We start from the raw sequence: 23,704 nt of genomic DNA, 5'->3' as shown, positions 1-23,704 counted from the left end.
GACCCCGTTCTCCACAAAAAGGAAAAAAAAAAAAAAAAAGACAAAATTTAAAAAAAAGAATAGTTGCGGGGAATAAGCAGCAGATAACCGGAGTTGAGAAAAAAAGAGACCAAGTAAAAGTGGCAGTTAAAAGAGAGCTGATGGAGAATAAAGGAAGGAATGTGCCGAAGGAGGAATACAGCACCAGGGGATCCAGAACTCAAAGGGAGTTAGAGAAAAAAAAGATGCAGCTGGAGCCAGAGATGGGGGCAAAGGCCGAGGGAGGGCCCGGCTGAGCTCTCTCCTGGGGCGGGGCTCGCAAGAGTACACTGGTAGACGTGGGGAGGAGATGCCTGAGTTTCTGGGAGACGATTGGCAAAACAGGCTGCCCATCACCGCCCTCCACTTCCTGGCCGGCCCCGGAAACCAGCAGGCGTTGGGGAGGGGTGTGGGGGGGAATAGCGGCAGCAGAAGCCCCAGCCCTCAGAAAGACAGCAGAAAGGGAGGGAGGGAGGGAGGGTGCTGGGGGGACAACCCCCCACCATTCCTACCGCTATGGGCCCAACCTCCCACTCCCACCTCCCCTCCATCGGCCGGGGCTAGGACACCCCCAAATCCCGTCGCCCCCTTGGCACCGACACCCCGACAGAGACAGAGACACAGCCATCCGCCACCACCGCTGCCGCAGCCTGGCTGGGGAGGGGGCCAGCCCCCCAGGCCCCCCACCCCACTGAGGTGTGGGCGGGAAAGGGATGGGAGGAGGAGGGAAGAGGGTGCTGAAAGCGACTAGGACGAGGGGAAGGGGAGAGATTGGGTCTGGGAGGGCCGACTGGGGGAGAGGGTTGCTGGGGAAAGGAGAGGGGCCGACTGGGAAGAGGGTTGCTGGGTATAGGAGAGGGGACCTGAGAGGTTGGAAGGATGGAAGAAACACGGGAGGGGGAGAAATGGAAACCCTTGTGAATTTGGGACTGGGAGTGTGCACAGGGAATCCTGGAGAGGGAATTCCCTACACCTTCCCCAATTCCTTTTCTTGCCCTTTGACCCCACATGACTCTTGCGGGGGTCATGAGGGGAGAAGGCCAGCAGAATTTGCCTCTTAGGAATACCCTTAGGCCCCTCTGTTTCCATCTAGGCACAGGACCTCTTGTTTCTCAGTGGCCTTCCACACTGCTGGACCCTTACACACAAATGCCTTATGGGAGCCATGTTTTCTACATTGAGTCTGTGTGCCTTTGACATGTTTAATGGCTTGTGTGCAACTAGGTTGTCCCAATGCTCTCCATAGGCTGTGTAGAAATGGTGTGTTATTTTCCATCAGAATTGCCCATTCTCCGTTCTTGTGTCCATGTCTCACATCCAGTTTTGACATGTTCAAGTACCGCACGTGTGTGAGTTTTCATATATTGCACCTGTTTTAAAGTTTCCTGTTACTTGCACGTTTTATATTTTGGCATGTTTATTTCAGCATGTGAAGGTTTTATATCTTATTTTGCTTTGGCTGACATGTCTGTGGTCCTACCATTTGCAGTAGTCTTCATGTGTGGGATCCCATGGCTCAGCTGAATAGCCTACACTCTCAACGTCTGACTCAGTTGGCCTGTTTGCTGTGTTTTCCCAGTCACAGTTCACAGAACACATGTGTATGCCCTTTTGCACGATACAGTGATGTAACAGGACCATAGAATGTGTGTTATAAATTTATCATCAGTGTATTTTATGAACCGTATGCTCATTAAATTTGGCCCTCCATTGCATTTCTAAATCTTTGGACTTTTGTTCTCCAGAGAGGGTCACTTAATATCAAGTGTTAGAAAAGAAGGTAACTGGGTCTCCAGGTCTGCAAAGAACGATCCCTGCATGCCTTACCTTGGTGACCTCCCTGGCCCATACCTCTCTACACAAACATTATCTTTCCAGTGACTGTGTACAGTCTGTGTCCATGAGCTCAATACATGTCACAGGGTCAATCCTGCTGTGAACCCCATCGTTGGTATTTATGGACATTATCTTCCATTCTTTTCACTGTTGGCACACATTTGATGAGAGCAGCATCTTTCCCTGTGGCATGTTGATCCCATTCTGTACATTTCTCTTGTGAGATGACCTCTTCTTGATTATTGTTACTCTGCCTTCATTATGGCCATGTATTGCATGTATCTATTCAGAGTCGGTTACCATTAGGCTTCGTGTGTTCGTGTGTTCGTGTGTTCGTTACTTTCTCAGTGACTTTTCTTTTAGTAGTCAATACTACTCAAGAGGGTAACTATCTAATTTGTGATCAGAACCGCCGTCTCTGTCATTAGTTGTGGCTCTGTGGGTGTGTATACAGCCTTAGAATCTGTTCAGAAAGTGTTTGTTGAGCACCTACTCCATCTCCTATTGTCCTGGTATTGGAGATAAGACAGAGTCCCTGTCCTTAAGCTGCTTACAGCCTAAGGAGGGAAACAAAAATGCCAGTCAACACATAGTGTGTTGTCAAGATCAGTGGTTCTTAAATTCAAGCGCACATCAGACTCACCAGAGGGCTTGTTAAAATACAGATTGCTAACCAGCCACGATGGCTCACACCTGTAATCCCAACAGTTTGGAAGGCTGAGGCAGGAGGATCGCCTGAGGCCAGGAGTTCAAAACCAGCCTGAGTGAGAAAAAGAAAAATAGATTGCTGGACCTAATGCCCAGAATTTCTGATTCAGTAGATCTGGGGTGAAGTCTAATAATTTGCATTTCTTTTTTTTTTTTTTTTTTTTTTTTTGAGACGGAGTCTTGCTCTGCCACCCAGGCTGGAGTGCAGTGGCCGGATCTCAGCTCACTGCAAGCTCCGCCTCCCGGGTTTACACCATTCTCCTGTCTCAGCCTCCCAAGTAGCTGGGACTACAGGCGCCCGCCTTGTCGCCCGGCTAGTTTTTTGTATTTTTTAGTAGAGACAGGGTTTCACCGTATTAGCCAGGATGGTCTCGATCTCCTGACCTCGTGATCCGCCCGTCTCGGCCTCCCAAAGTGCTGGGATTACAGGCTTGAGCCACCGCGCCCGGCAATAATTTGCATTTCTACACTTCAAGACCCACTGGTCAAGATAAAAGTGTAATGAAAGCACAGGCCTGGAGGGGTTCGGGCAGCCCTCCAAAAGGTGACACTGAGCTGTATGAGGCAGGAAAAGATCCGGGCATTCCAGCCAAAGGGAACAGCATGTTCAAGGTGCGGAAGCGTGAAAGATCATGGTGTCTGAGGAACTGAAGTGAATCAGTTTGACTGGAACAAAAAGAGTTTTGTGAGGATGTGGTCGAAGATGTAAGCAGAAGTCAACTTGTCAAGAAGAACCTTTAGGCAAGACAGGGAAATGCTCTGCGTTTCAGAAAAATTTGTGTTAACAGAAAAATCTCTGTGGTTGCTACGTGGAAGATGGATTGGAGGGAGTTAGGAGCCTACTCCACATAGTTCAGGGGAGAAATGATGCTGTTCTGAACTTGTAGGGGCAGTGGGATGGAGCAGCTCAGAAAGCCTACAGTATTCCAACTGACAGTCTCCTGTTTCCTCTATTGCCTGTTACCTTCTCACTTGGCAATAGGCTTACCTTTGAGCATAGCCCTTCCTGTCATGGGAAGACAGTGCCTGTGGCCTCAGTAGGAATGACAGGTATTTGCCTGTACACCCTTTTTGTGAATTGTTACCCTGCCCCCAACAGTGGGGCAGAGTGGAGGAAGGAGGAAGAACCTAGAACACAGGTTCTGTGTTCCTGCCCCTCTTCCTCTTGAGCCCTTTCCTCTCCCAGGGCAAGTGCTGTTATGTCCTCTTTACTCCCTGCCTCCATTTTTCACTTGGTGAGGCCTTACACACTGTACCTGCCCACGCAAAGTGTCACTAGAAGGAAGGGAAAGGGTGGTTGGATTCATTTGCCTGTGTGGAGGTAGGATTGGTCTTTGTAGCTATTCCAGGTATGTCCATAAGTCTACCTTGGAATGGGGGAGCTGCCTGGGTGGAGAGGGATTTTTCTGGTTACGCATTTACATTCTTTTATCTGTCACTGGGTGTAATTATAAATTTGTGTCTGTGTGTGAACATGTTAGTCTTTGTATGACTGTGTGTTGGCATTAGTGACATGAACTTTGGCCCCTGGGTATATGGCTGTGGGTGTTCTGTCACAGTCACCATACATGCTGTGTGCTGGGTTCGTATATGTATATGCAGTACATACCAGTGTCAGCGTAACCGAGTGGTTAGGAACACAGGCGGCTTAGATTTAACTCAGGAGCTGTATGATCTCAGGTAAGTTATTTAGCCTCTCTGGGCCTATTTCCTATAAAATGTAAATAATAATAGTACTTTCTAGACTATTGTATGGACCATTTAAGAGTTTAACTTAATGTATAGACTAGTGCTGTTCTACAGAAATATAATGCAAGCCACGTAAATAAGTTTTTTATGGTAGCCACATTTTTACAAGGCAAAAAGAGTGAAATTAATTTTAGTAATATATTTTCTTGAATTTGATACATCTAAAAGATTATAATTTCTTTTCTCTCTTTTTTTTTTTTTTTTTTTTAAGACAAAGTCTCACTCTGTTGCCCAGGCTGGAGTGCAATGGTGTGATCTGGGCTCACTGCAACCTCCACCTCCCGGGTTCAAGCAATTCTCCTGCCTCAGCCTCCCAAGTAGCTGGGATTACAGGCATGTGCCAACAGGCCTGGCTAATTTTTGTATTTTTAGTAGAGACGGGGTTTCACTATGTTGTTCAGGCTGGTCCTGAACTCCTGACCTCGTGATCCACCCGCCTCGGCCTCCCAAAGTACTGGGATTACAGGCGTGAGCCACCGCGCCCGGCCCAAGATTATAATTTCAAAATATAGTCAGTATAAAAGATTAATAATGGGATATGTTACTTTTTGTTTTTTATTCAGTCTTTGAAATATGATGTGTATTTTACATTTCCAGCACACCTCAGTTCAGACTAGCTGCATTTCAAGTGCTCAGTAGCCACATGTAGATGGTGGCTACCTTCTTGGACGGCACAAGTATAGACCATTATAAGACCCTTACCAGCTACAAGTGTTAGCTATCATTCTTATTGTCATTTATTATGAGGTATCTGTGAGTTGTAGATGTCCATGTCTTGTGTCTCTTGTCTGAATATATCTGGAGCCTTTGGGAAGAGGAATGGGAGAGCAGTCCTGAGCTCTATCTCCACCACCCTCATCCTAGAGAAGCTTCCTGGGAAGGTTTCAATGGGAACCCTGCCCCAGCTTGTTTCTCTCGCCCTTGTCCTCATAGCACCAGTCCCCAACCCTGCCTTCTGTGCCTTGCCTACCCCACTGTCCTCCAGAAACCAGGCTGATTGTCCCTTGCCCCATCCCCTGCAGGTGGCCAGAATGGAGTTGTGGCCAGGGGCATGGATGCTGCTGCTGCTTCTCTTCCTGCTGCTGCTCTTCCTGCTGCCCACCCTGTGGTTCTGCAGCCCCAGTGCCAAGTACTTCTTCAAGATGGCCTTCTACAATGGCTGGATCCTCTTCCTGGCTGTGCTCGCCATCCCTGTGTGTGCTGTGCGAGGACGCAACGTTGAGAATATGAAGTGAGGGGCAAGGGGTCTTGGGCAATGAGGGAACCTAAGGGTACAAAGCAAGTAGTGGATTGGGGGAAGGGGGCATGGTGTGTGTAGAAAAGACTGAGAGAGACCAGAGACAGGGAATGGGGAGAGGACTGCAAAGGTGGTCAGAAAGACAGTAGGGTTGGGGGGAGCTGAGGCATGCAGATGGACATCAATGGATCCCACTGGGACCCCTTGCCGTGACCCCACAGGATCTTGCGTCTAATGCTGCTCCACATCAAATACCTGTACGGGATCCGAGTGGAGGTGCGAGGGGCTCACCACTTCCCTCCCTCACAGCCCTATGTTGTTGTCTCCAACCACCAGAGCTCCCTCGATCTGCTTGGTGAGACCCCACCACAGGGCACACCTCCCCCAGCCATGCCTCCCCTCCTGGAACTTTCCCTAGAATATATTCTCCTTGAGATCCTCAATTCTCCTTCCTCTGGGACATTGCCCCTTTGTCTCCCTCTCAGGCCTTCATTCCCTGGGTAGAACTGCCCTCATAAACAGGGTACATACACCTTTGGTCACCTTTTCCTTCACTTGGGGCTCCCCCTGCCTAGTCTCCTCCACCTCCAGTCCCTACCAGAGTGGGTGATGATCTGGGTGAGGTGGGTTGCTTTCTGTGACACTCTGCCTCCACCCCAATCCTCACCCACCCCCACCCTGCCCAAGGGATGATGGAAGTGCTGCCAGGCCGCTGTGTGCCCATTGCCAAGCGTGAGCTACTGTGGGCTGGCTCTGCCGGGCTGGCCTGCTGGCTGGCAGGAGTCATCTTCATCGACCGGAAGCGCACGGGGGATGCCATCAGTGTCATGTCTGAGGTCGCCCAGACCCTGCTCACCCAGGACGTGAGTCATCCTGGGGAAATGGGGGATTGGAGGGATAGAAAGTAGAATGGTTGTAAATAAACTGATATGCAGGGCCAATGGGCCTCAGAGGTCCCATTATAACATCACACCTACTCTGACTCCTCCATATGTGTTTGTCTTCCTTGACCTTCTTTCTCCCCCAGGTGAGGGTCTGGGTGTTTCCTGAGGGAACGAGAAACCACAACGGCTCCATGCTGCCCTTCAAACGTGGCGCCTTCCATCTTGCAGTGCAGGCCCAGGTGACTACTGCTCCCTGTTCTGCTACTCAGCTGCCCACCCCCACTATTCCCTCATCTCTGGGCAGGGGCTTATTGTAGGAGTCTCAGAAGAGAGCTGTGGACTGACCTGCTTTACTCCTTCCCCAGGTTCCCATTGTCCCCATAGTCATGTCCTCCTACCAAGACTTCTACTGCAAGAAGGAGCGCCGCTTCACCTCGGGTGAGGGCTTTGAGCAGTTCTGGGGTCAGGTGTGTCCAGAGAGGCTGGGAGGACATCCCTGTGAGGCAGGGGGATCATTCAGTGTCAGAGCCATAAGATGTCCACACGGTCATCTAGTTTAACCCCACAGCAGCCAATAAGTCTTTACCAAGCCATACCCTGCCAGGTGGGTAGCACTTGGTCCCACCAAGAGAGGCTGTTACTAATCTAGCAGGAAAGATAAGGCCTGTGTGCACAAAGCTGTCATGAATAACACTCATTCAGCAGTAAATGCCAAACCCAGAGGAGGGGGCCTGGAGGGGTGCTGAGGAGATGTCTGGGGATTGGAGAAGGCTTTGTATAGAAGGGCCTCAGAAGTGGCAGCTGGCAAGCCCAGGGATGGTTGTCCAGGGTTGGGGGAAGAGAACTGAAAGGTTGAGGAAGAGTATCACTCAGAAGCTGGGCCCCACCTGTGGGCAAAGACCTGGGTGGGCAAAGATCTGGGTGGACAGGCCATGATGGTGCTCCCCTTGCCCCAGGACAATGTCAGGTGCGGGTGCTGCCCCCAGTGCCCACAGAAGGGCTGACACCAGATGACGTCCCAGCTCTGGCTGACAGAGTCCGGCACTCCATGCTCACTGTTTTCCGGGAAATCTCCACCGATGGCCGGGGTGGTGGTGACTATCTGAAGAAGCCTGGCGGGGGTGGGTGAACCCTGGCTCTGACCTCTCCTTCCATCTGTCCCCATCTTCTTCCCCACACCTACCCACCCAGTGGGCCCTGAAGCAGGGCCAAACCTTCTTCATTGTCTCCCCTCTCCCCACTTATTCTCCTCTTTGGAGTCTTCAACTTCTGAAGTGAATGTGGATACAGCGCCACTCCTGCCCCCTCTTGGCCCCATCCCTGGACTCCTGCCTTGGTGCAGTCTCCACTCTTGACCCCCACCTCCTACTGTCTTGTCTGTGGGACAGTTGCCTCCCCCTCATCTCCAGTGACTCAGCCTACACAAGGGTGGGGAACATTCCATCCCCAGTGGAGTCTCTTCCTGTGTGGTCTTCTCTCCCCCTCTACTCCACATTGGCCAGTGGACTCATCCATTCTGTGGAACAATTCTCCCCACCCCAAAGTCCATGGATTCAATGGACTCATCCATGTGAGGAGGACTTCTCGCCCTGTGGCTGGAAGCTGATACCTGGAGCAGTCCTCCCAGGCTCATCCTGGGAGCTTTCCTCAACACCTTCACCTTCCCTCCCAGTGTAGCCTCCCGTCAGTGGGGGCTGGACCCTTCTAATTCAGAGGTCTCATGCCTGCCCTTGCCCAGATGCCCAGGGTTGTGTACTCTCTGGGATACCAGTTCAGTCTCCACATTTCTGGTTTTGTCCCCATGGTACAGTTCTTCAGTGGACCTGACCCCACTCAGCCCCCTGCAGCCCTGCTGCACCATTTCACCAGACACAAGGGGAAGAAGCAGACATCAGGTGCTGCACTCACTTCTGCCCCCTGGGGAGTTGGGGAAAGGAACGAACCCTGGCTGGAGGGGATAAGAGGGCTTTTAATTTATTTCTTTTTCTGTTGAGGCTTCCCCTTCTCTGAGCCAGTTTTCATTTCTTCCCGGTGGCATTAGCCACTCCCTGCCTCTTGCTCCAGACCTGTTCCCACAACTGGGGAGGTAGGCTGGGAGCAAAAGGAGAGGATGGGACCCAGTTTTGCGTGGTTGGTTTTTATTAATTATCTGGATAACAGCAAAAAACTGAAAATAAAGAGAGAGAGAGAAAGATCTGGGTGCTTGGTGGTTGCATTTGTTAAGGAATCGAAGAAGCAGTTCTTGCCCAGGCAACCTGCCCCCAGCCAGAAGACTCAGGGATGGGCCAAGAACACAGGCCTCCCCCTTTCTTCAGCTCTCTGAAGTTTCCATTGTTCATTGCTCTTTGGTGGTTGATAGCCTTATCTGCAGCTCACAGTCGGCCAATCCCAGAGGATTAGTGGGTCTGGCTTCTGTATAAATTAGGGGTGCTGTAGAGGCTTCTTATCGATGATTGAGGCCAGGGCCCAGGCTGTTGTCCTCACAGGAGCCTGGTTAATGACATGGCAGACACAGTGGCTGTGGTCAGCCTGGAGTGGACTACACTGCCACGCTCACCAAACAGTAAGTGAAACTATTGGGCTGGGGACAGGATTTCAGAAGAGAACGATGGTGAAGTGGAGAAGCATGAGAAGAGTGAATGTTGGAGAGGGGACTTGGAGAAAAGAGGGCATGCTTGAATGGGGAGGGGGCTTGGAGAAAGGGAATGCTTGAATGGGGAGGGGTCTTGGGGAAAGTTGGGGAATAGAAGTCAAGGTGGGAGGAATGTGAAGACTCACAGGCACCTAGCCTCTCCTCCAGCAGCAGCACCTGGTCGCTGAGAGATTCGATGCGGTCACCCCGGCCCCACAGCTCAGCCACCTGTTCTGGCTGCAGCTCTTCAGGCGGCATGGGCAGCACCGCTCGGACCCAGGCCCCAGCCTGACTGGCCCACTATAAAGGAAGAGATGCCTCAGGGTATTGATAGTGACGTCTGGCCTCGCCCCACCCAGCAGGCTTAGCTTACCTGCTCCAGCCGCTCTAGGCGCCCTCGCAGCTCGCGAATCTCCCGCTTCAGAGCGCGCTCGTCTTTTTCCGCCTCCCGAACTAGGGACAAAGAAGACCAAGAACATAACCACTGCCCAAGTCTGGACGCCTGTCCCAGGTTCCCCCGGTGGCCTGTATTCCTGCCCGCTCACCGGCCACGCTGAGTATGCTGGCACTGGTTGGGGGTTCTGGGGACCCCTCTGTGCAGGTGCGCCCGTCCAGGCCTAGCACTAGGTCGTGCGGGCAGCCGCAGGTGAAGCTGCCTGCCGTGTTAAGACAACGGTGCGAGCAGAGGGTGATGCCGGTCCTACATTCATCCACGTCTAGTTACCGAAAAGAGGAAGGGGCTGAGAGAGGGGGCGGGGGAAAGTACCAGAATAGGTGGGGAGGACAAGCTGACTCACCCACATGACAGTGCTTCCCTCCCCAGCCGGGGGCGCACTCGCACTGGTCAGGCCTAACGCATACGCCTCCGTTCTGGCAAGGCTTGGCGCAGATGGCTGCAGAGAAGTGGGGTTCAGTCTCGAACCGATGACCCAGTTCCCCAGCTCCGTGGAGCGCGCCTCCCCGCAAGGCCTGGAAGACCCAGCCTCACCTTCACAGGTGAGCGCCCCTGGGTGCCGCTTCTTCCAGCCCTGGCAGCACACTGCATGGGTCTGCTGCACCTCCCGCCTCACCTCCCGCCACGTAACGCGGTACGTGGTCCTGGAACACAGCGCCTGGCTCAGGACCCTTAGTACGGGTCCTGGTCGGGGTTCTTGGGGTCCCATCTCCCCATCCCTCACCTGTAAGTGCTGCAGATGCGCCTCCCAGCGCACAAGGTCAGGTAGGGCTTGTACACTGGTTGGCTGTAGGACTCGTTATAGCGGAGCGGAACCACCAGTGTCTGCTTGGAGCAGACTCCCTGACTGCCTCCATGCCAGAGGATGAGGTGGGAGAGATTGAGTAGGCCAGGCCCTGGGGAGCCAGGGGTCCCACTTCCCTCAAGAGGCTACTGAGGCCCCGCTCTCCCTCCAGATGACAGCCTCTCACCCCCATTCTAAACTTTCAGTTAAGTTTTGCCTCCTGTCAAGCCCCATCCCCAACAGAAGGCTCCCGAGAAGAGCTCACCCGAGTCCCACCCCCTCTGTTGTCACCTCTCTCTGAGGAATCCACCCTTGGTCCCCTCGCCTGATATCAGTAGCAGGAGGAAGGAGAATCCGCCTAAGAGAGTCCACAGCTCAGCCCTGGACCCCATGATTCTCTTTGACGCTGGACCCTACAGGCTGCAGGCAAGAAAAGGTTAATGGATGTCCGTCCCCTCTCCTATTAATTTCTCCAGCACTAGTCCCTCCAAGGGCACTCTGCAGGTGCCCTCTAAGGGAGTCAGGACATTCATTTTTACATATTAGCCACCAGAACTGCCTACACCTGTGTGTACAACCCAATGCTATCCTATCCTTAGCATATCATGATCATTCAGCATCATAAAAGCTCACACCCCAGCACACTCCCTCCACCTCCCTTCTAACCTACTTCTAATCCCCTCTGCACAACCTGGAGGGACACTCAGTCAACCCTCCCCTTATGACCCTCCTGTCTTTTATTTTTTTAAAGGAGTTTCGCTCTTATTGCACAGGCTGGAGTGCAATGGCACAATCTCGGCTCACCGCAACCTCCGCCTCCCAGGTTCAAGTGATTCTCCTGCCTCAGCCTCCCAAGTATCTGGGTTTACAGGCATGCGCCACCACGCCTGGCAAATTTTTTTTTTTTGAGACAGGTCTTGCTCTGTCGTCCAGGCTGGAGGGCAGTGGCATGATCTCGGCTCACTGCAAGCTCCGCCTCCCGCATTTATGGCACTCTCCTGCCTCAGCCTCCCGTGGGACTACAGGCGCCTGCCACCGCGCCCAGCTTTTTTTATTATTATTATTTTTAGTAGAGACTGGGTTTCACCATGTTAGCCAGGATGGTTTCAATCTCCTGACCTTGTGATCCTGTTTTATTTATTTTTTTGTTTTGTTTTTTTCTTTAGTAGAGACAGGGTTTCTCCATGCTGGTCATGCTGGCCTTGAACTCCCAACCTCAGGTGATCTGCCCGCCTCGGCCTCCCAAAGTGCTGGGATTACAGGTATGAGCCACCATGCACAGCCGACCCTTCTGTCTTTAACATGCCCTCTTATAACTTCATACCTTCAAAACCCTCGCTGACTGGCCATGGTGGCTCATGCCTGTAATCCCAGCACTTTGGGAGGCCGAGACGGGTGGATCATGAGGTCAGGAGTTTGAGATCAGCCTGGCCAAGATGGTGAAACCCCATCTCTACTAAAAATACAAAAAATTAGCTGGGCGTGGTGTTGGGTGCCTGTAATCCCAGCTACTTGGGAGGCTGAGGCAGGAGAATCACTTGAACCGGGGAGGCAGAGGTTGCAGTGACCCAAGATCGTGCCACTGTACTCTAGCCTGGGTGACAGAACAAAACTCCGTCTCAAAAAAAAACAAAAAACAAAAAAACCCTAGCTATATATCCTCACACCATACACATAAACCAAGCACCTGGAAACTCCACACCTTTCACACACTGCTACTCCCCTCACACACCCACACCATCACATATGCCCTAAATGCACATCCCTTGCTCCAACAAAAAACCCCTCAACTCATGCCCACCCTAAGTCTCTGAGTAAACCCCACTCTTTCCCCATTGAAATTCTCTCCCCACCTGCCTTCCTCTCTCTCTCCATTCCCACCTGGCTTCTCCTTTCTCCTGGGAGGCTTCAGGCAGACCAGCCTCAGCAGAAGCAGCTCAGACTGGTGGGTGGGCCTGGCAGGCTAAGAAGGAGAGGAGGGGCTGGGCCAGAGAGTCCTCCCATTCCTGCCCCCTCCCACAAGCCTCCTCCTTAGCTCCAGCAGGGTCAGCTCAGTAGGGTCAAGTCCCACCACCCTCATCCCCACCCCAGCAAATGGCTCCCTAGAAGTATCTTTCCAACCCTCTGAGGCCCCTATTTCTGGACTCCCCAAATCAGAAGCTACAAGCTCTGTAACACCACCAGTACCCCCTTCAACCCAACACAGACTAGGGGAGAGTTAGGGGGCAGAGAAACAGCTGCAGGGAACAAAGCAGGTCAGGTTAATGGAGAAAAAGCAAGATCAGCTGAGGAAAGCTAAAAGGGCAAATCGTCACAAAGGGCCAGGGGGGCAGCCCAGGGCACCAAGGGGAAAACTGCCCCCCTCTCTTGAGGACATTTGTTAGGGCTTAGGGGGAGCAGAATTGAGTCAGCCACCACCCCCCATGCCAGAGCAGACAGGGCCCTATTGTCTCAGCCAAAATTCCTTCTTTCAAGGAAGAGGAGGCTCATTGTCCAGCCCTACACCCAGCTCTGGCCCACAAAGCTCAAAAGGGGCACAAAAAATGCCCACCCTGACCCTCTGCCCCCTCGTCTAGCCTGGGGGTGGCAGGCGCATTCCACCCATGAGGCTGAGGCCCAAACCACTGGAGCCCTGAGCTTAACCCCCCAGTCTTGGGGACTGGGAGAGGAAAAGAATTGTCTTCAGCAGGAAAGAACCCACAGAGAATCAGGAACCCACAAAGAATGGGCATTGAGAGAGAGCGGAAACACCAAGGGGGTCCCCACCCTAAACCAGGCATCTGGGCACCCAGGCCTCAGGCTCCATCCCCACCCGCCTTGGGGAGCCAGGTCCCCTCCACCTGGAAATGAGCCACGTCACACTGAGGAAATGGAACTTTATTTCCATAAATACAGGGGTAACACCCATTCAAGGGTAGTTAAAAGAGGGCCTGGGGCCTCAAAGAAACTGGGCTCTCCCAGGGGGGTACTCCAACACTGATCATAGGGACTGGGGGATCCCCAAACCTGAGATGGGCCTCATAGGCCACAGATATTCCCCAACACTGACACTTCAAAAATGGAACTGTCCCCATAGGGGAGCCTCAGAACCCCACTCTCATGGGTAGTCTCTCTTAGGGGTTAGGAGGGCTGATGACAGGGGACTTCAGAGAAAAAAGGGAACATGGGGAGAAGAGAAGCTAAAAATGTCCTGAGTGGCCTGGAAGGAGACCCCTGTGGTGGGCAGGGGGTGGGTTCTCCTCCCATACAGCCAGATACGGAGGAGCAGCAGCAGCAAAAGCAGCCACAAGTTAAAAACATGGTTTCTCACTTCCCAACTTCGGCCTTGAGAGAAAGGGAGAGCACGGAGCAATCCCCCAAATGAGAAGACATGAGGTAGGGGAGGCCTGGACTTGTCATTCACGGAGGAGCAGAGGAAGGGGGTTCTGGGAGGCCACGTTGGTGGGGGATAATATGGGAGCAATGAGGTGGTCACAGGCACACCAAAGCCTGACATCTGCTTTCCAAGGCCATCACTTGGTCTCTGGACTGAGGAGTTCCTGGGGACCCCTGAATATATCCTCAGGAGAGCCAAGGTTCAATGCAGGTCTCATAAAGGGTACGGTTGGAGTGCCAGGCTGTGTGGGAGATCCCGGCCATCGGACACCTCACTATGGCCCCCCGCGCCAATAGAGTCTTCAACCCAAAAGAATCCCGCAGATAAACCTTCAAGGTGGTCGAAGGGGCATGGAAGAATGGAAGAGAGACACAAGGAGAGACAAAGTGAGTTACTGCTGGGATCCTGGACCTCCTCCCCACAGGGTGAACCCTTCAGCTCAGGAGTCACAGAGAGGGCTCTGGAATAAGGTGGGACAGTGGATGGAAGGGAAGTAATCCCAGGGGGCTCACCAGTTGCTCCTCCATCTCCAGGACCGTCTCATTTGCATCATAGAAACCAAAGAAGCTACAAAGAGATTTGTGGGGAGGTTATCAGAAGAGCTGGAGAAAATCTGGCTGGGCTCAGTGGCACATGCCTTTAATCGCAGTACTTTGGGAAGCCAAGGCAGGCAAATCACCTGAGGCCAGGAGTTCGAGACCAGCCTGTCCAACATGGTGAAACCCCATCTCTACTAAAAATACAAAAATTAGCTGGGCATGGTGGCAGGTGCCTGTAATCCCAGCTACCCAAGAGGCTGAGGCAGGATAATTACTTGAACCCAGGAGGTGGAGGTCTCAGTAAGTCAAGATCAAGCCACTGCACTCCAGCCTGGATGACAGAGTGGGACCCCCGTCTCAAAAAGGAAAGGAAAGGAAAAAGGAAAAGAAAAAGGAAAGGAAAAAGGAAAAAAAAAAAGGAAGAAATCAAGGTGGGCCAAGGTCCCAAAGGAACTCAAGGCCTACTGGGGAGACAGGCAGCAAGGGAGGACACTCAAAAATATCTCACTGGATATAATGTATCTCATGAGGTGATACACTGAAGATACGACCTCACTTCTGTAGAAACCCCATCAAAAATGCATTACTGGCCAGGTGAGGTGGCTCACACCTGTAATCCTAGCATTTTGGGAGGTCAAGGCCGGCAGATCACCAGAGGTCGGGAGTTCAAGACCAGCCTGGCCAACATGGTGAAACCCCATCTCTACTAAAAATACAAAATTAGTTGGGCGCGGTGGTTCAAGCCTGTAATTCCAGCACTTTGGGAGGCCGAGGAGGGTGGATCACCTGAGGTCAGGAATTCGAGACCAGCCTGGCCAACATGGAGAAACCCTGTCTCTACTAAAAATACAGAATTAGCTGGGCGTGGTGGTGGGCGCCTGTAATCCCAGTCACTCGGGAGGCAGAGGCAAGAGAATTACTTGATTCTGGGAGGCGGAGGTTGCAGTGAGCCCGGATTGCGCCACTGCACTCCTGCCTGGATGACAGAGTGAGACTCCATCTCAAAAAAAAAAAAAAAAAAAAAAAAAAAAAAAGATTACCTAAGCATGAGGAAATATCCAACCCACACTGAGGGAAATTCTACACAATAGCTGATCAGTATGCTGATATCAATGTCATATTAATGTCATGGACAAAGACTAAAAATCATTCCAAATTAAAAGATACTAAAGAGGCCTGGTACAGTGGCTCATGCCTGTAATCCCAGCACTTTGGGAGAGCGAGGTGGGCAGATCACCTGAGGTCAGCAGTTCGAGACCAGCCTGGCCAACATTGTAAAACCCCATCTCTACTAAAAATACAAAAATTAGCTGGGTGTGGTGGCGTATGCCTGTGATCCCAGCTACTCGGGAGGCTGCGGCACACTTGAACTTGGGCGGCAGAGGTTGCAGTGAGCTGAGATTGCGCCACTGCACTCCAGCCTGGGAGACAGAGTGAGACTTTGTCTCAAAAAAAAAAAAAAAAAAAGGCTGGGTGTGGTGGCTCATGCCTGTAATCCCAGCACTTTGGGAGGCCAAGGAGGGTGGATCACCTGAGGTCAGGAGTTTGAGACCAGCCTGGCCAACATGGAGAAATCCCGTCTCTACTAAAAATACAAAATTAGTTGGGCATGGTGGCGGGCACCTGTAATCCCAGCTACTCGGGAGGCTAAGGCAGGAGAATCACTTGAACCTGGGAGGCGGAGGTTGCAGTGGCCCGAGATTGTGCCATTGCACTCCAGCCTGGGCAACAAGAGCAAAACTCGGACTCAAAAAAAAAAAAAAGGATACTAAAGAGACATGACAGGATCATGCAACTCAAGATCCTGATTTGGATCTTCCACTGGATATTATTTTTTTCTATAAGGACAGTTGGAAAAATTTGAATAATCTGTGAGCGTATATTCAGGGCAATTTGAATCTATGTTTATTTTTAAACATAACATTAAAATACATAAATAAATGTATATATATTGAGAGAAAAAAGATTAATGTAAACATGACAAAATGTTAACATTTGAGAAGAGAAAAGTAGGTGAGGAGTATACATGTCTGCTTTTTGCTATTTTGGTAACTTTTTTTTTTTTTTGAGACAGGGTCTTACTCTTGTCACCCAGGCTGGAGTGCAATGGCAAGATCTCGACTCATTGCAGCCCTGACCTCCCAGGCTCAAGCGATTCTCGTACCTCAGCCTCCCAAGTAGCTGGGACTACAAAGGCACACTACCACGCCCAGCTAATTTTTGTATTTTAGGTAAAGACAGGGTTTTGCCATGTTGCCCAGGCTGGTCTCAAACCCCTGGGCTCACACCTTGGCCTCCCAAAGTGCTAGGATTACAGGCACAAACTTTTCTTAAGTATGAAATTATTTCAAAATAAAAAGGTCTTAAAATCTTTTTTTTTTTTTTTTTTGAGATGGAGTCTTGCTCTGTCGCCCAGGCTGGAGTGCAGTGGCACCCTGTCGGCTCATTGTAACCTCCGCCTCCCAGTTTCAAGCAATTCTCCTGCCTCAGCCTCCTGAGTAGCTAGAACTACAGGCATGCGCCACCATGCCCAGCTACTTTTTGTATTTTTAGTAGAGATGGGGCTTCTCCACATTGCCCCGCTGTTCTCGAACTCCTGACCTCAGGTGATCCACCCGCCACAGCTTCCCAAAGTGCTGGGATTACAGGCGTGAGCCACTGCGCCCAGCCAGATGGAGTTAAAATCTTTTAATTAAAAAATATTGGCCAGGCAAGGCCGGGCACAGGGGCCACACTTTCTCCCTGGGGGGTTCTTCCACCCAGAGCACAACTCTCTCCTTCACTGCCTTCAGTCTCTAATTGAATGGCGACTCTTCCAGGAGGACTTTGGCCACTGTTGAAACTAGGCCCCCGGTCATCCTCTAATCCTTTCCTCTGCCTTATTACCTGACATATATATTTGTATATATGTATCAGCAGGCTTACAAACTAGAATATAAGCTACGTAACATTAGGGACTTCTCTTTTATTTACCACTGCATCCCCAGGGCCCAGAACAAGCCTGAGCCCATAATGTTGAATAAATATTTCTTGAGTGATTCAAGTAGCTCAAGTGACATTACAGATCACTCATGGTGACCTATAACACAGGCAAGCACATAGTACCATGGAGTCATGGATATTTTTCTAAGGAATAGGATGGAGGGGACAAAGCTGGAGGCTATTATAATAGTCCAGGTAAGTAAAGAGGTAGTAGGAAATGTGATAAAATGGCATAGAACTACACACACACATTGAACCAATGTGAATTTCCTGGTTTTGATATTGTGCTATAATTACATAGGATGCAACCACTGAGGGAAGCTGGGTGAAGGGCCTCTCTATACTATCTTTGCAATTTCCTATGAATCTATAAGAATTTCAAAATTAAAAGTTTTTATAAAGTGAGGGAAGGGGTAATAGGGATGGAGAGGAGAAGTGTCAGCAGGACTTAGTGACTGGCTTGATACAAGGGGTTGGGATATGACTCCCAGGTTTTGGTCTTGGGTGACATGATGAAATAGGGGGAGGCGCACTAACTAAAAGGTGGAAGGAGCAGGCCAGTTTTAGGCATGAGATAAAGACCGATTGGGGTTGGGGGATGTCTTTAGTCGATCTTCAGGCCACACAATCCCTTATTACCTGGACTGCCAGGGAGTAATAACACCATCATCAGGGCCCCCAATCAGCACCAGGTGGCCCACACGAAGAAAGTTCTTCCGCCATACTGTAGGATGGGAAGAAGAGAGGCTGAATCAGCCACAGGGGTCAGGATAGGTTGGAGAGGGAGACATAGGGAGTCAAAGAAGCAGAAAAAGCAACACAGGTAGGAGCCTGAATTCTCACCTGTGGCATTGGGATGGTCTCTTTCCCCATTGATCAGGGCCAGGAAGCTGCTGGCATTGAGGTACAAGTCATCGTGGTGGGGATCTGGGTACAAAGGGCAGTTAGAAAAAGAAGTAGAAAAGGGAGGCAAGACTGGTGGTGAAAAGCCCAATAAGGAAGCTGCAGCAATAGTCAAGGTGGATAGTAATAAAATAGTAGTGATAATATGGGCCAGGTGCAGTGGCTCACGCCTATAATCCCAGCACTTTGGGAGGTCGCGGCAGGTGGATCACTTCTTGAAGTCAGGAGTTCGAGACTAGCCTGGCCAACATGGCAAAACCCTGTCTCTACTAAAAATACAAAAGTTAGCCAGGCATGGTGGTCCATGCCTGTAATCCAAGCTACTCAGGAGGCTGAGGCACAAGAATCACTTGAACCCAGGAGGTGGAGGTTACAGTGAGCTGAGATTGCACCACTGCACTCCATCCTGGGCAACACAGTGAGACTCCGTCTCAAAATAATAATAATAGTAGTGATAATAACTGTAAACACAGTAACAAGTACTATTTTTTTTTTTTTTTTTTTGAGAGAGTTTTTTTTGAGACAGCCTCTTGCCCAGACTGGAGTGCAGTGGCACAGTCTCAGCTCACTACAAGCTCTGCCTCCTGGGTTCATGCCATTCTCCTGCCTCAGCCACCCAGGTAGCTGGGACTACAGGCGCCCACCACCACGCCCAGCTAATTTTTTGTATTTTTAGTTAGCCAGGATGGTCTCGATCTCCTGACCTCGTGATCTGCCCGCCTCGGCCTCCCAAAGTGCTGGGATTACAGGCGTGAGCCACCGCGCCCGGCTTCACTTTTCTGTTTTTGAGACGAAATCTCACTCTGTCACCCAGGCTGAAGTGCAGTGGCACAATCTCCGCTCACTGCAACCTCTGCGTTCCAGGTTCAAGCAATTCTCCTAACTCAGCATCCCAAGTAGCTGGGATTACAAGCGTGTGCCCACACCCAGCTAATTTTTTTGTATTTTTAGTAGATACAGGGTTTCACCATGTTGGCCAGGCTGGTCTTGAGCTCCTGACCTCAGGTGATCTGCCCACCTCCGCCTCCCAAGGTGCTGGGATTACAGGTGTGAGCCACCACACCTGGCAATAGCAAGTACTTTTATCTAGCATCTACTATATAAGCCAGGTACTACTCAAAGTACATTGCATTCATTTATTGATTTGATCCTTACAACCACCTGGTGAAGTACATGCTATAATATTTTACAGATAAGGAAAACTGAGTAACAGAATGGTTAAGTAACTTGCCCAAAGTCACCCAATAGGGTCAAGATTCAAACCCAAGTATTCTGGTCCCATGGTCTGGTCTAGAGATTGGCAAACTGTGACCAATGGGCCAAATCCAGCCTACTACTTGTTTTTGTAAATGAAGTTTTATTGGAACACAGGCACATTCAGTCACATATGGTACATGGCTGCTTTCACACTACAACAGCAGAATTGAGGAGTTGTGAAACAGACTCTATGTCCTACAAAGTCAAAAATATTTACTCTCTGGCCCTTTATAGACAAGGTTTGCTGACTCTCGCAACAGACTAAACCGTCTAAGGCAATAAGGTGACACACTTAAAACATTCTCGGCTGGGTGCGATGGTTCACACCTGTAATCCCAGCACTCTGGGAGGCCGAGGCGAGTGGATCACCTGAGGTCAGGAGTTTGAGACCAGCCTGGCCAACACAGCAAAACCCCATCTCTACTTAAAATACAAAACTTAGCCGGGCGTGGTGGCGCCTGCCTGTAATCCCAGCAATAGCAAGTTGCTACTAGAGGAACTGAGGCAGGAGGATCGCTTGAACCTGGGAGGCAGAGGTTGCAGTGAGCCGAGATCTTGCACTGCACTTCAGCCTGGGCAACACAGCAAGACTCCTTCTCAAAAAAAAAAAGAAATTCTGAACAGAGCCTGTTCAAATAGCTCAATAAATGTTAGTTATCTTTATTGTTATCACTGCTATTGGTTGTAGCAGAGGTGGAAGCAACTGACCTGATCCATGGAAGCCCCAGTTCAGCGTCCCCACTCACCATGCCAGTAGTTGCAGATGGAGAATTCCTGACCCCAGGGGCTATAGCAGATCCGATAGAGGTTAGACCGCATGGAGGTGGGGAACAGCCACTTCAAGTAGTCCGTGTCTGGCAAGAGAATGGCAGTGTTAAGTGACCATAAACCTCTGTTCCCCCAAAACTCAGGGCATTCTATGGGGTCTAGTGCCCACTCACCTCCATACTGTCCCATCTGTGGAGAGGAGAGGGAGATGAAAGAATCCACATTGTGATCATCCATGACAGAAAGCAGAGCCCGGCACACAAGGCCCCCTGTAGGCAGAACACCACATTGGGCAGACACTTAAGGACAGCAAAGCCAGCAGCACCCCCCACCCCCACTGCCACACACACACACACACTGTACATAAAGGAGACTGAGGCTTACGGAAGGCAGGCACACCCTGTGCCAAAATGTCACACATCATATAAGTGACTGAGCCCGAATTAGATGCTGGGCCTCCTGCCTCTAATTCTAAGATGTTTTTACCTGCCCCATTTGCCCTTGTGTCCAAGAACCATGGGTAATAGGAAACAAAGGGGCAGCAGTGTAGCAAGCTTCCCTCCCATTCAAGACAGAGATGAGACCCAGGTGCTGAGGGAAGTCAGAAAGGAAGGGCTCAGGTACCAGGGTTGTGCCTGGAGCAATGTGGTTCAGAAAAAGGGACACTAGGAAGTGTCCCTCAGATAAGGATCAAGCCTCAGATAGGGCTTAGGAGTTAGGGGCAGGGGAGTCGCCTACCCTGCGAGTAGCAGATGAGATGCACCCCTTGAGGGGCCTTTGCCATGATGGGGACCACAGCCTCTCGGAACCCTTGCACCTGTTCCCACAGGGGTCGCAAGCTCTCTCTCCCATCGAAGAGATCGAGCACTGTCACCACAGTCCCGGGGTGTGTCTGTGGGAAGGGGGCAATGCAGCCACCGGGGATAGGCTAAGAAGCTCCCACACGCCACCCCTGGCCCGCATCCACAGGTCTATTGTACCCTGCTAGAACCAGGGATCCCGTCCCCCAACTCTCCCCCACGCCAGCACCAGCTCCCTGAGGAACTGGGCAGGCCCAGAGGGGTGGCTTTCAGTTCCCCGCTCTCCCTCCCCTGCCACAGTAGACGCCTCTAACGCCCTGCACCCAGGTGTCCCCTGCCAGACCTCATTGATGTATTCCAGCAGGTGGCGGAAGCTGTAGGAGCTGTCGAAGAGCCCATGCACCACGATGACCGGCTTGTAGGACGCGCGGTGGGGCGCGGGGGCTGCAAGCAGCAGCAGCGGCAGGAAAGGTAACAGAAGTAGGACCCACGCCGCGGGGAGCCGCTGCCCCCAGAGCCCCAGCATGCTCCCGCCTGAGGAAAGGGTGATAAAGGCCTGTGAGAGAGATGGCAACACCCTCCTCCCTCGGAACAGACGCCTGGCAATCAAGCCACCTCCTCTCGGTCCCACACCAGGTCCCTCACCATGTCCCTGTCACAAAATAGCCTACTTTTAACTTACTCCAACCCTCTCCCTACAAACACACCCCCCTACCACGTTGACGCACCAACGCGCACCCGAAGTCCCGCCCCCAACTCAGCGTTCGGGGGACCTGTTCCCTAGGTTCAGGGATGACTGCATCTCCCCAGCCATGAACAACGCGGAGTTCTGTAATACCCCAGCAGCAGCCCAGGCCCCTTGAAGAGTGCAAACTCCCACCTGGCCTGGGTCCGTAGGCCTCGCTCCACCCGCTGTTTACTTCTCCCAAGACTGGAACCCACGGGGGAGGGGGGAGGGTGAGGAAAGAGAGCGCAGGGGAATGACGGATGGGAGGGGGAAGGGCGGGCTGCTTGGGGTCGCGCAAATCCGTCACGTCCGGGGCTTTCTCTGGCAACCGCGCGAGCGTTCCCCGCAACACTGACCCAGGACCGGAGGGGCAATGGAATATTCCATTGCGCTCTTGGTGCTGGGGAGGAAATAGGCGGAGCGATCCATTTAGGCCAGTGGGAAGAGGAAAAAGCAGCAAACATATTCTGGGAATGGAAAGAAGGCCTCTCCAGGCTTCGTTGCCCCCAGCGACCCAAAGGTCCGATTTCCCCTCCTTGATTCTCCCCACTTCCCAATACAGGCGTCTGGCTCGCAGCGGAACACGAAGTTTTCATTCCCCAAGGGGCGGCCGGGGGGTGGACCAGGGAAAGGTAGTCCTCTGCATTTTGCCGTGTGCTGGGTGAGTGGCAGGGTGGCCTGGAGGGCTGATGCCAGCCCGGGCTTGCCCCTCAATACCCACCCCCACCCCACCCTCCAGTCCGCCACAGGTCAGCGACTTACAACTCTTCATTCTGAAGTGCGTGTAGTGCCCTTGTCTCCAGAGACGCGGAGAGTCCTCGAGGCCCCTTGAGCTAAGTGCAACCTGGCCCAATTTCTCCTGCCCTACTCTACTCCCCTCCCTATAAGCGACCCACCCCCCAAGGGGCGGAGGGCGCATAGGGATGCGCTGACTCATGCCCTTGTAATTTCGACCAGTCTTTCAACCTGAGCGACCCCCACAATCTGGTTCTCTGAGTTATCTGTGGGTGGCTCCCTGCCGTGACCCTCAGGCGTCCCACCTCTCCGCCCATAATCCCTACCCGACACCCTAGAGCCTCAGGGCTTTTACTTATTAGGGCTTTTACTTAGCATTTAAAGACGTTTTTCTAGACAGAAGGATTTCTCAGCTTGTCTGAACCCCTCTCTCTGTTGACAAGGTCATTGCTTGGTCTAAATTTGTCTCAATCAAACCATTTTGCGCTTGGAGTGGTGTAGAGTGACGATGGGGTGGCGGTAAGGGGTTGAGGGCTCACGCGAACGCCTAGTGACCAGAACGACTGGTGTGAAGCCGTGATCTGACTCTCTGGAGCCTGGGACTGGTTTCAGCGAGAGCCTCTGTACTGCTCTGTAGTCTCCGCTAGGACATGGACGAAAAGGGACGCAGCCGGGAGAGCGACTGCCTCAGGTGGGGGCTGGGGGGGCGTAAGGGAAGAATAATGATTATCTGGCTGTGTTTTTGTTTAAAAAAAAAAAAAACTGGTGTAAATCTACATAGACTTCCTATCCTTGCTCCCTTCACCCACCCACGCGCTCCCAAGATGCAATAAGCAAATAAAAAGACTAATAACGCTGTACCGCAGGTCGACTCAGGAGGTGGAGATGCGTCTTGGTGGGAGGTGGTTGGTGGGAGTAGGGGGGTTTAGGGAATGGATCTGAACATTGACCGGCCCGGAGACTCTAAGCAGCCTCTTTAAAAACAAAGGGAAAGTGGGGGAACGAGCACACATTACCAACAGAGCTGCCAGAAATGAGCAGTTAAGTCATACTGCCTACCCCCTCCAAAAGAGCTTCAGCTCCTTAGTCCTGGACGAAGAAGGTATGTATGCACACCGCCCAAACTCTCTCTCCCTTTTCCCCCCAAGGCCCAGCTCCCCCCGAATTACAGACCTGGGCCTCTCTCTTTACTGCTAAGTTGGCAGGTTCACCATATCCTGGGAACTTTTCAGACCATCGCAGTTCTGAACTCTGCACAATTCTCTCTCACACACAAGTATTTATCTCTTCTAAATAGGGGGAAACTGGGGCCAAG

At 51.6% G+C, this 23,704-nt stretch overlaps 3 protein-coding genes and 1 long non-coding RNA gene across 4 annotated transcripts; 2 read left to right on the top strand and 2 right to left on the bottom strand.

Moving 5' to 3' along the window:
* Positions 1-388: 388 nt before the first annotated feature.
* AGPAT1 (1-acylglycerol-3-phosphate O-acyltransferase 1) lies at positions 389-8,626 on the top strand. The gene is made up of 7 exons (XM_010378192.2): positions 389-714; positions 5,334-5,542; positions 5,770-5,903; positions 6,236-6,411; positions 6,576-6,671; positions 6,798-6,870; positions 7,389-8,626. The coding sequence occupies exons 2-7, from the start codon at positions 5,343-5,345 to the stop codon at positions 7,559-7,561; spliced, it is 852 nt and encodes a 283-aa protein (XP_010376494.1). The 5' UTR covers positions 389-714; positions 5,334-5,342; the 3' UTR covers positions 7,562-8,626.
* EGFL8 (EGF like domain multiple 8) lies at positions 8,554-12,720 on the bottom strand. The gene is made up of 9 exons (XM_010378159.2): positions 12,184-12,720; positions 10,594-10,722; positions 10,243-10,365; positions 10,053-10,162; positions 9,862-9,957; positions 9,610-9,780; positions 9,438-9,517; positions 9,211-9,364; positions 8,554-8,922 (listed from the first exon to the last, which is right to left on the bottom strand). Exons 2-9 carry the CDS (start codon positions 10,692-10,694, stop codon positions 8,876-8,878), a joined length of 882 nt encoding a protein of 293 aa, XP_010376461.1. The 5' UTR covers positions 10,695-10,722; positions 12,184-12,720; the 3' UTR covers positions 8,554-8,875.
* A 444-nt stretch (positions 12,721-13,164) lies between these two features.
* On the bottom strand, positions 13,165-22,619 carry PPT2 (palmitoyl-protein thioesterase 2). The gene is made up of 9 exons (XM_010378207.2): positions 22,417-22,619; positions 21,271-21,461; positions 20,866-21,019; positions 20,301-20,396; positions 20,106-20,213; positions 18,043-18,126; positions 17,839-17,923; positions 14,191-14,245; positions 13,165-14,007 (listed from the first exon to the last, which is right to left on the bottom strand). Exons 1-9 carry the CDS (start codon positions 22,589-22,591, stop codon positions 13,864-13,866), a joined length of 1,092 nt encoding a protein of 363 aa, XP_010376509.1. The 5' UTR covers positions 22,592-22,619; the 3' UTR covers positions 13,165-13,863.
* On the top strand, positions 21,952-23,249 carry LOC104673995. The gene is made up of 2 exons (XR_749587.2): positions 21,952-22,286; positions 22,394-23,249. It is a non-coding gene; the product is annotated as an uncharacterized LOC104673995 (long non-coding RNA).
* Positions 23,250-23,704: the final 455 nt, after the last annotated feature.

The sequence above is a fragment of the Rhinopithecus roxellana genome, chromosome 4 (assembly GCF_007565055.1).
Source record: "Rhinopithecus roxellana isolate Shanxi Qingling chromosome 4, ASM756505v1, whole genome shotgun sequence".
Classification (NCBI taxonomy): Eukaryota; Metazoa; Chordata; class Mammalia; order Primates; family Cercopithecidae; genus Rhinopithecus; species Rhinopithecus roxellana.
Note: the sequence above shows the minus strand (reverse complement) of the source record. Positions and strands in the feature narration are given on the sequence as shown.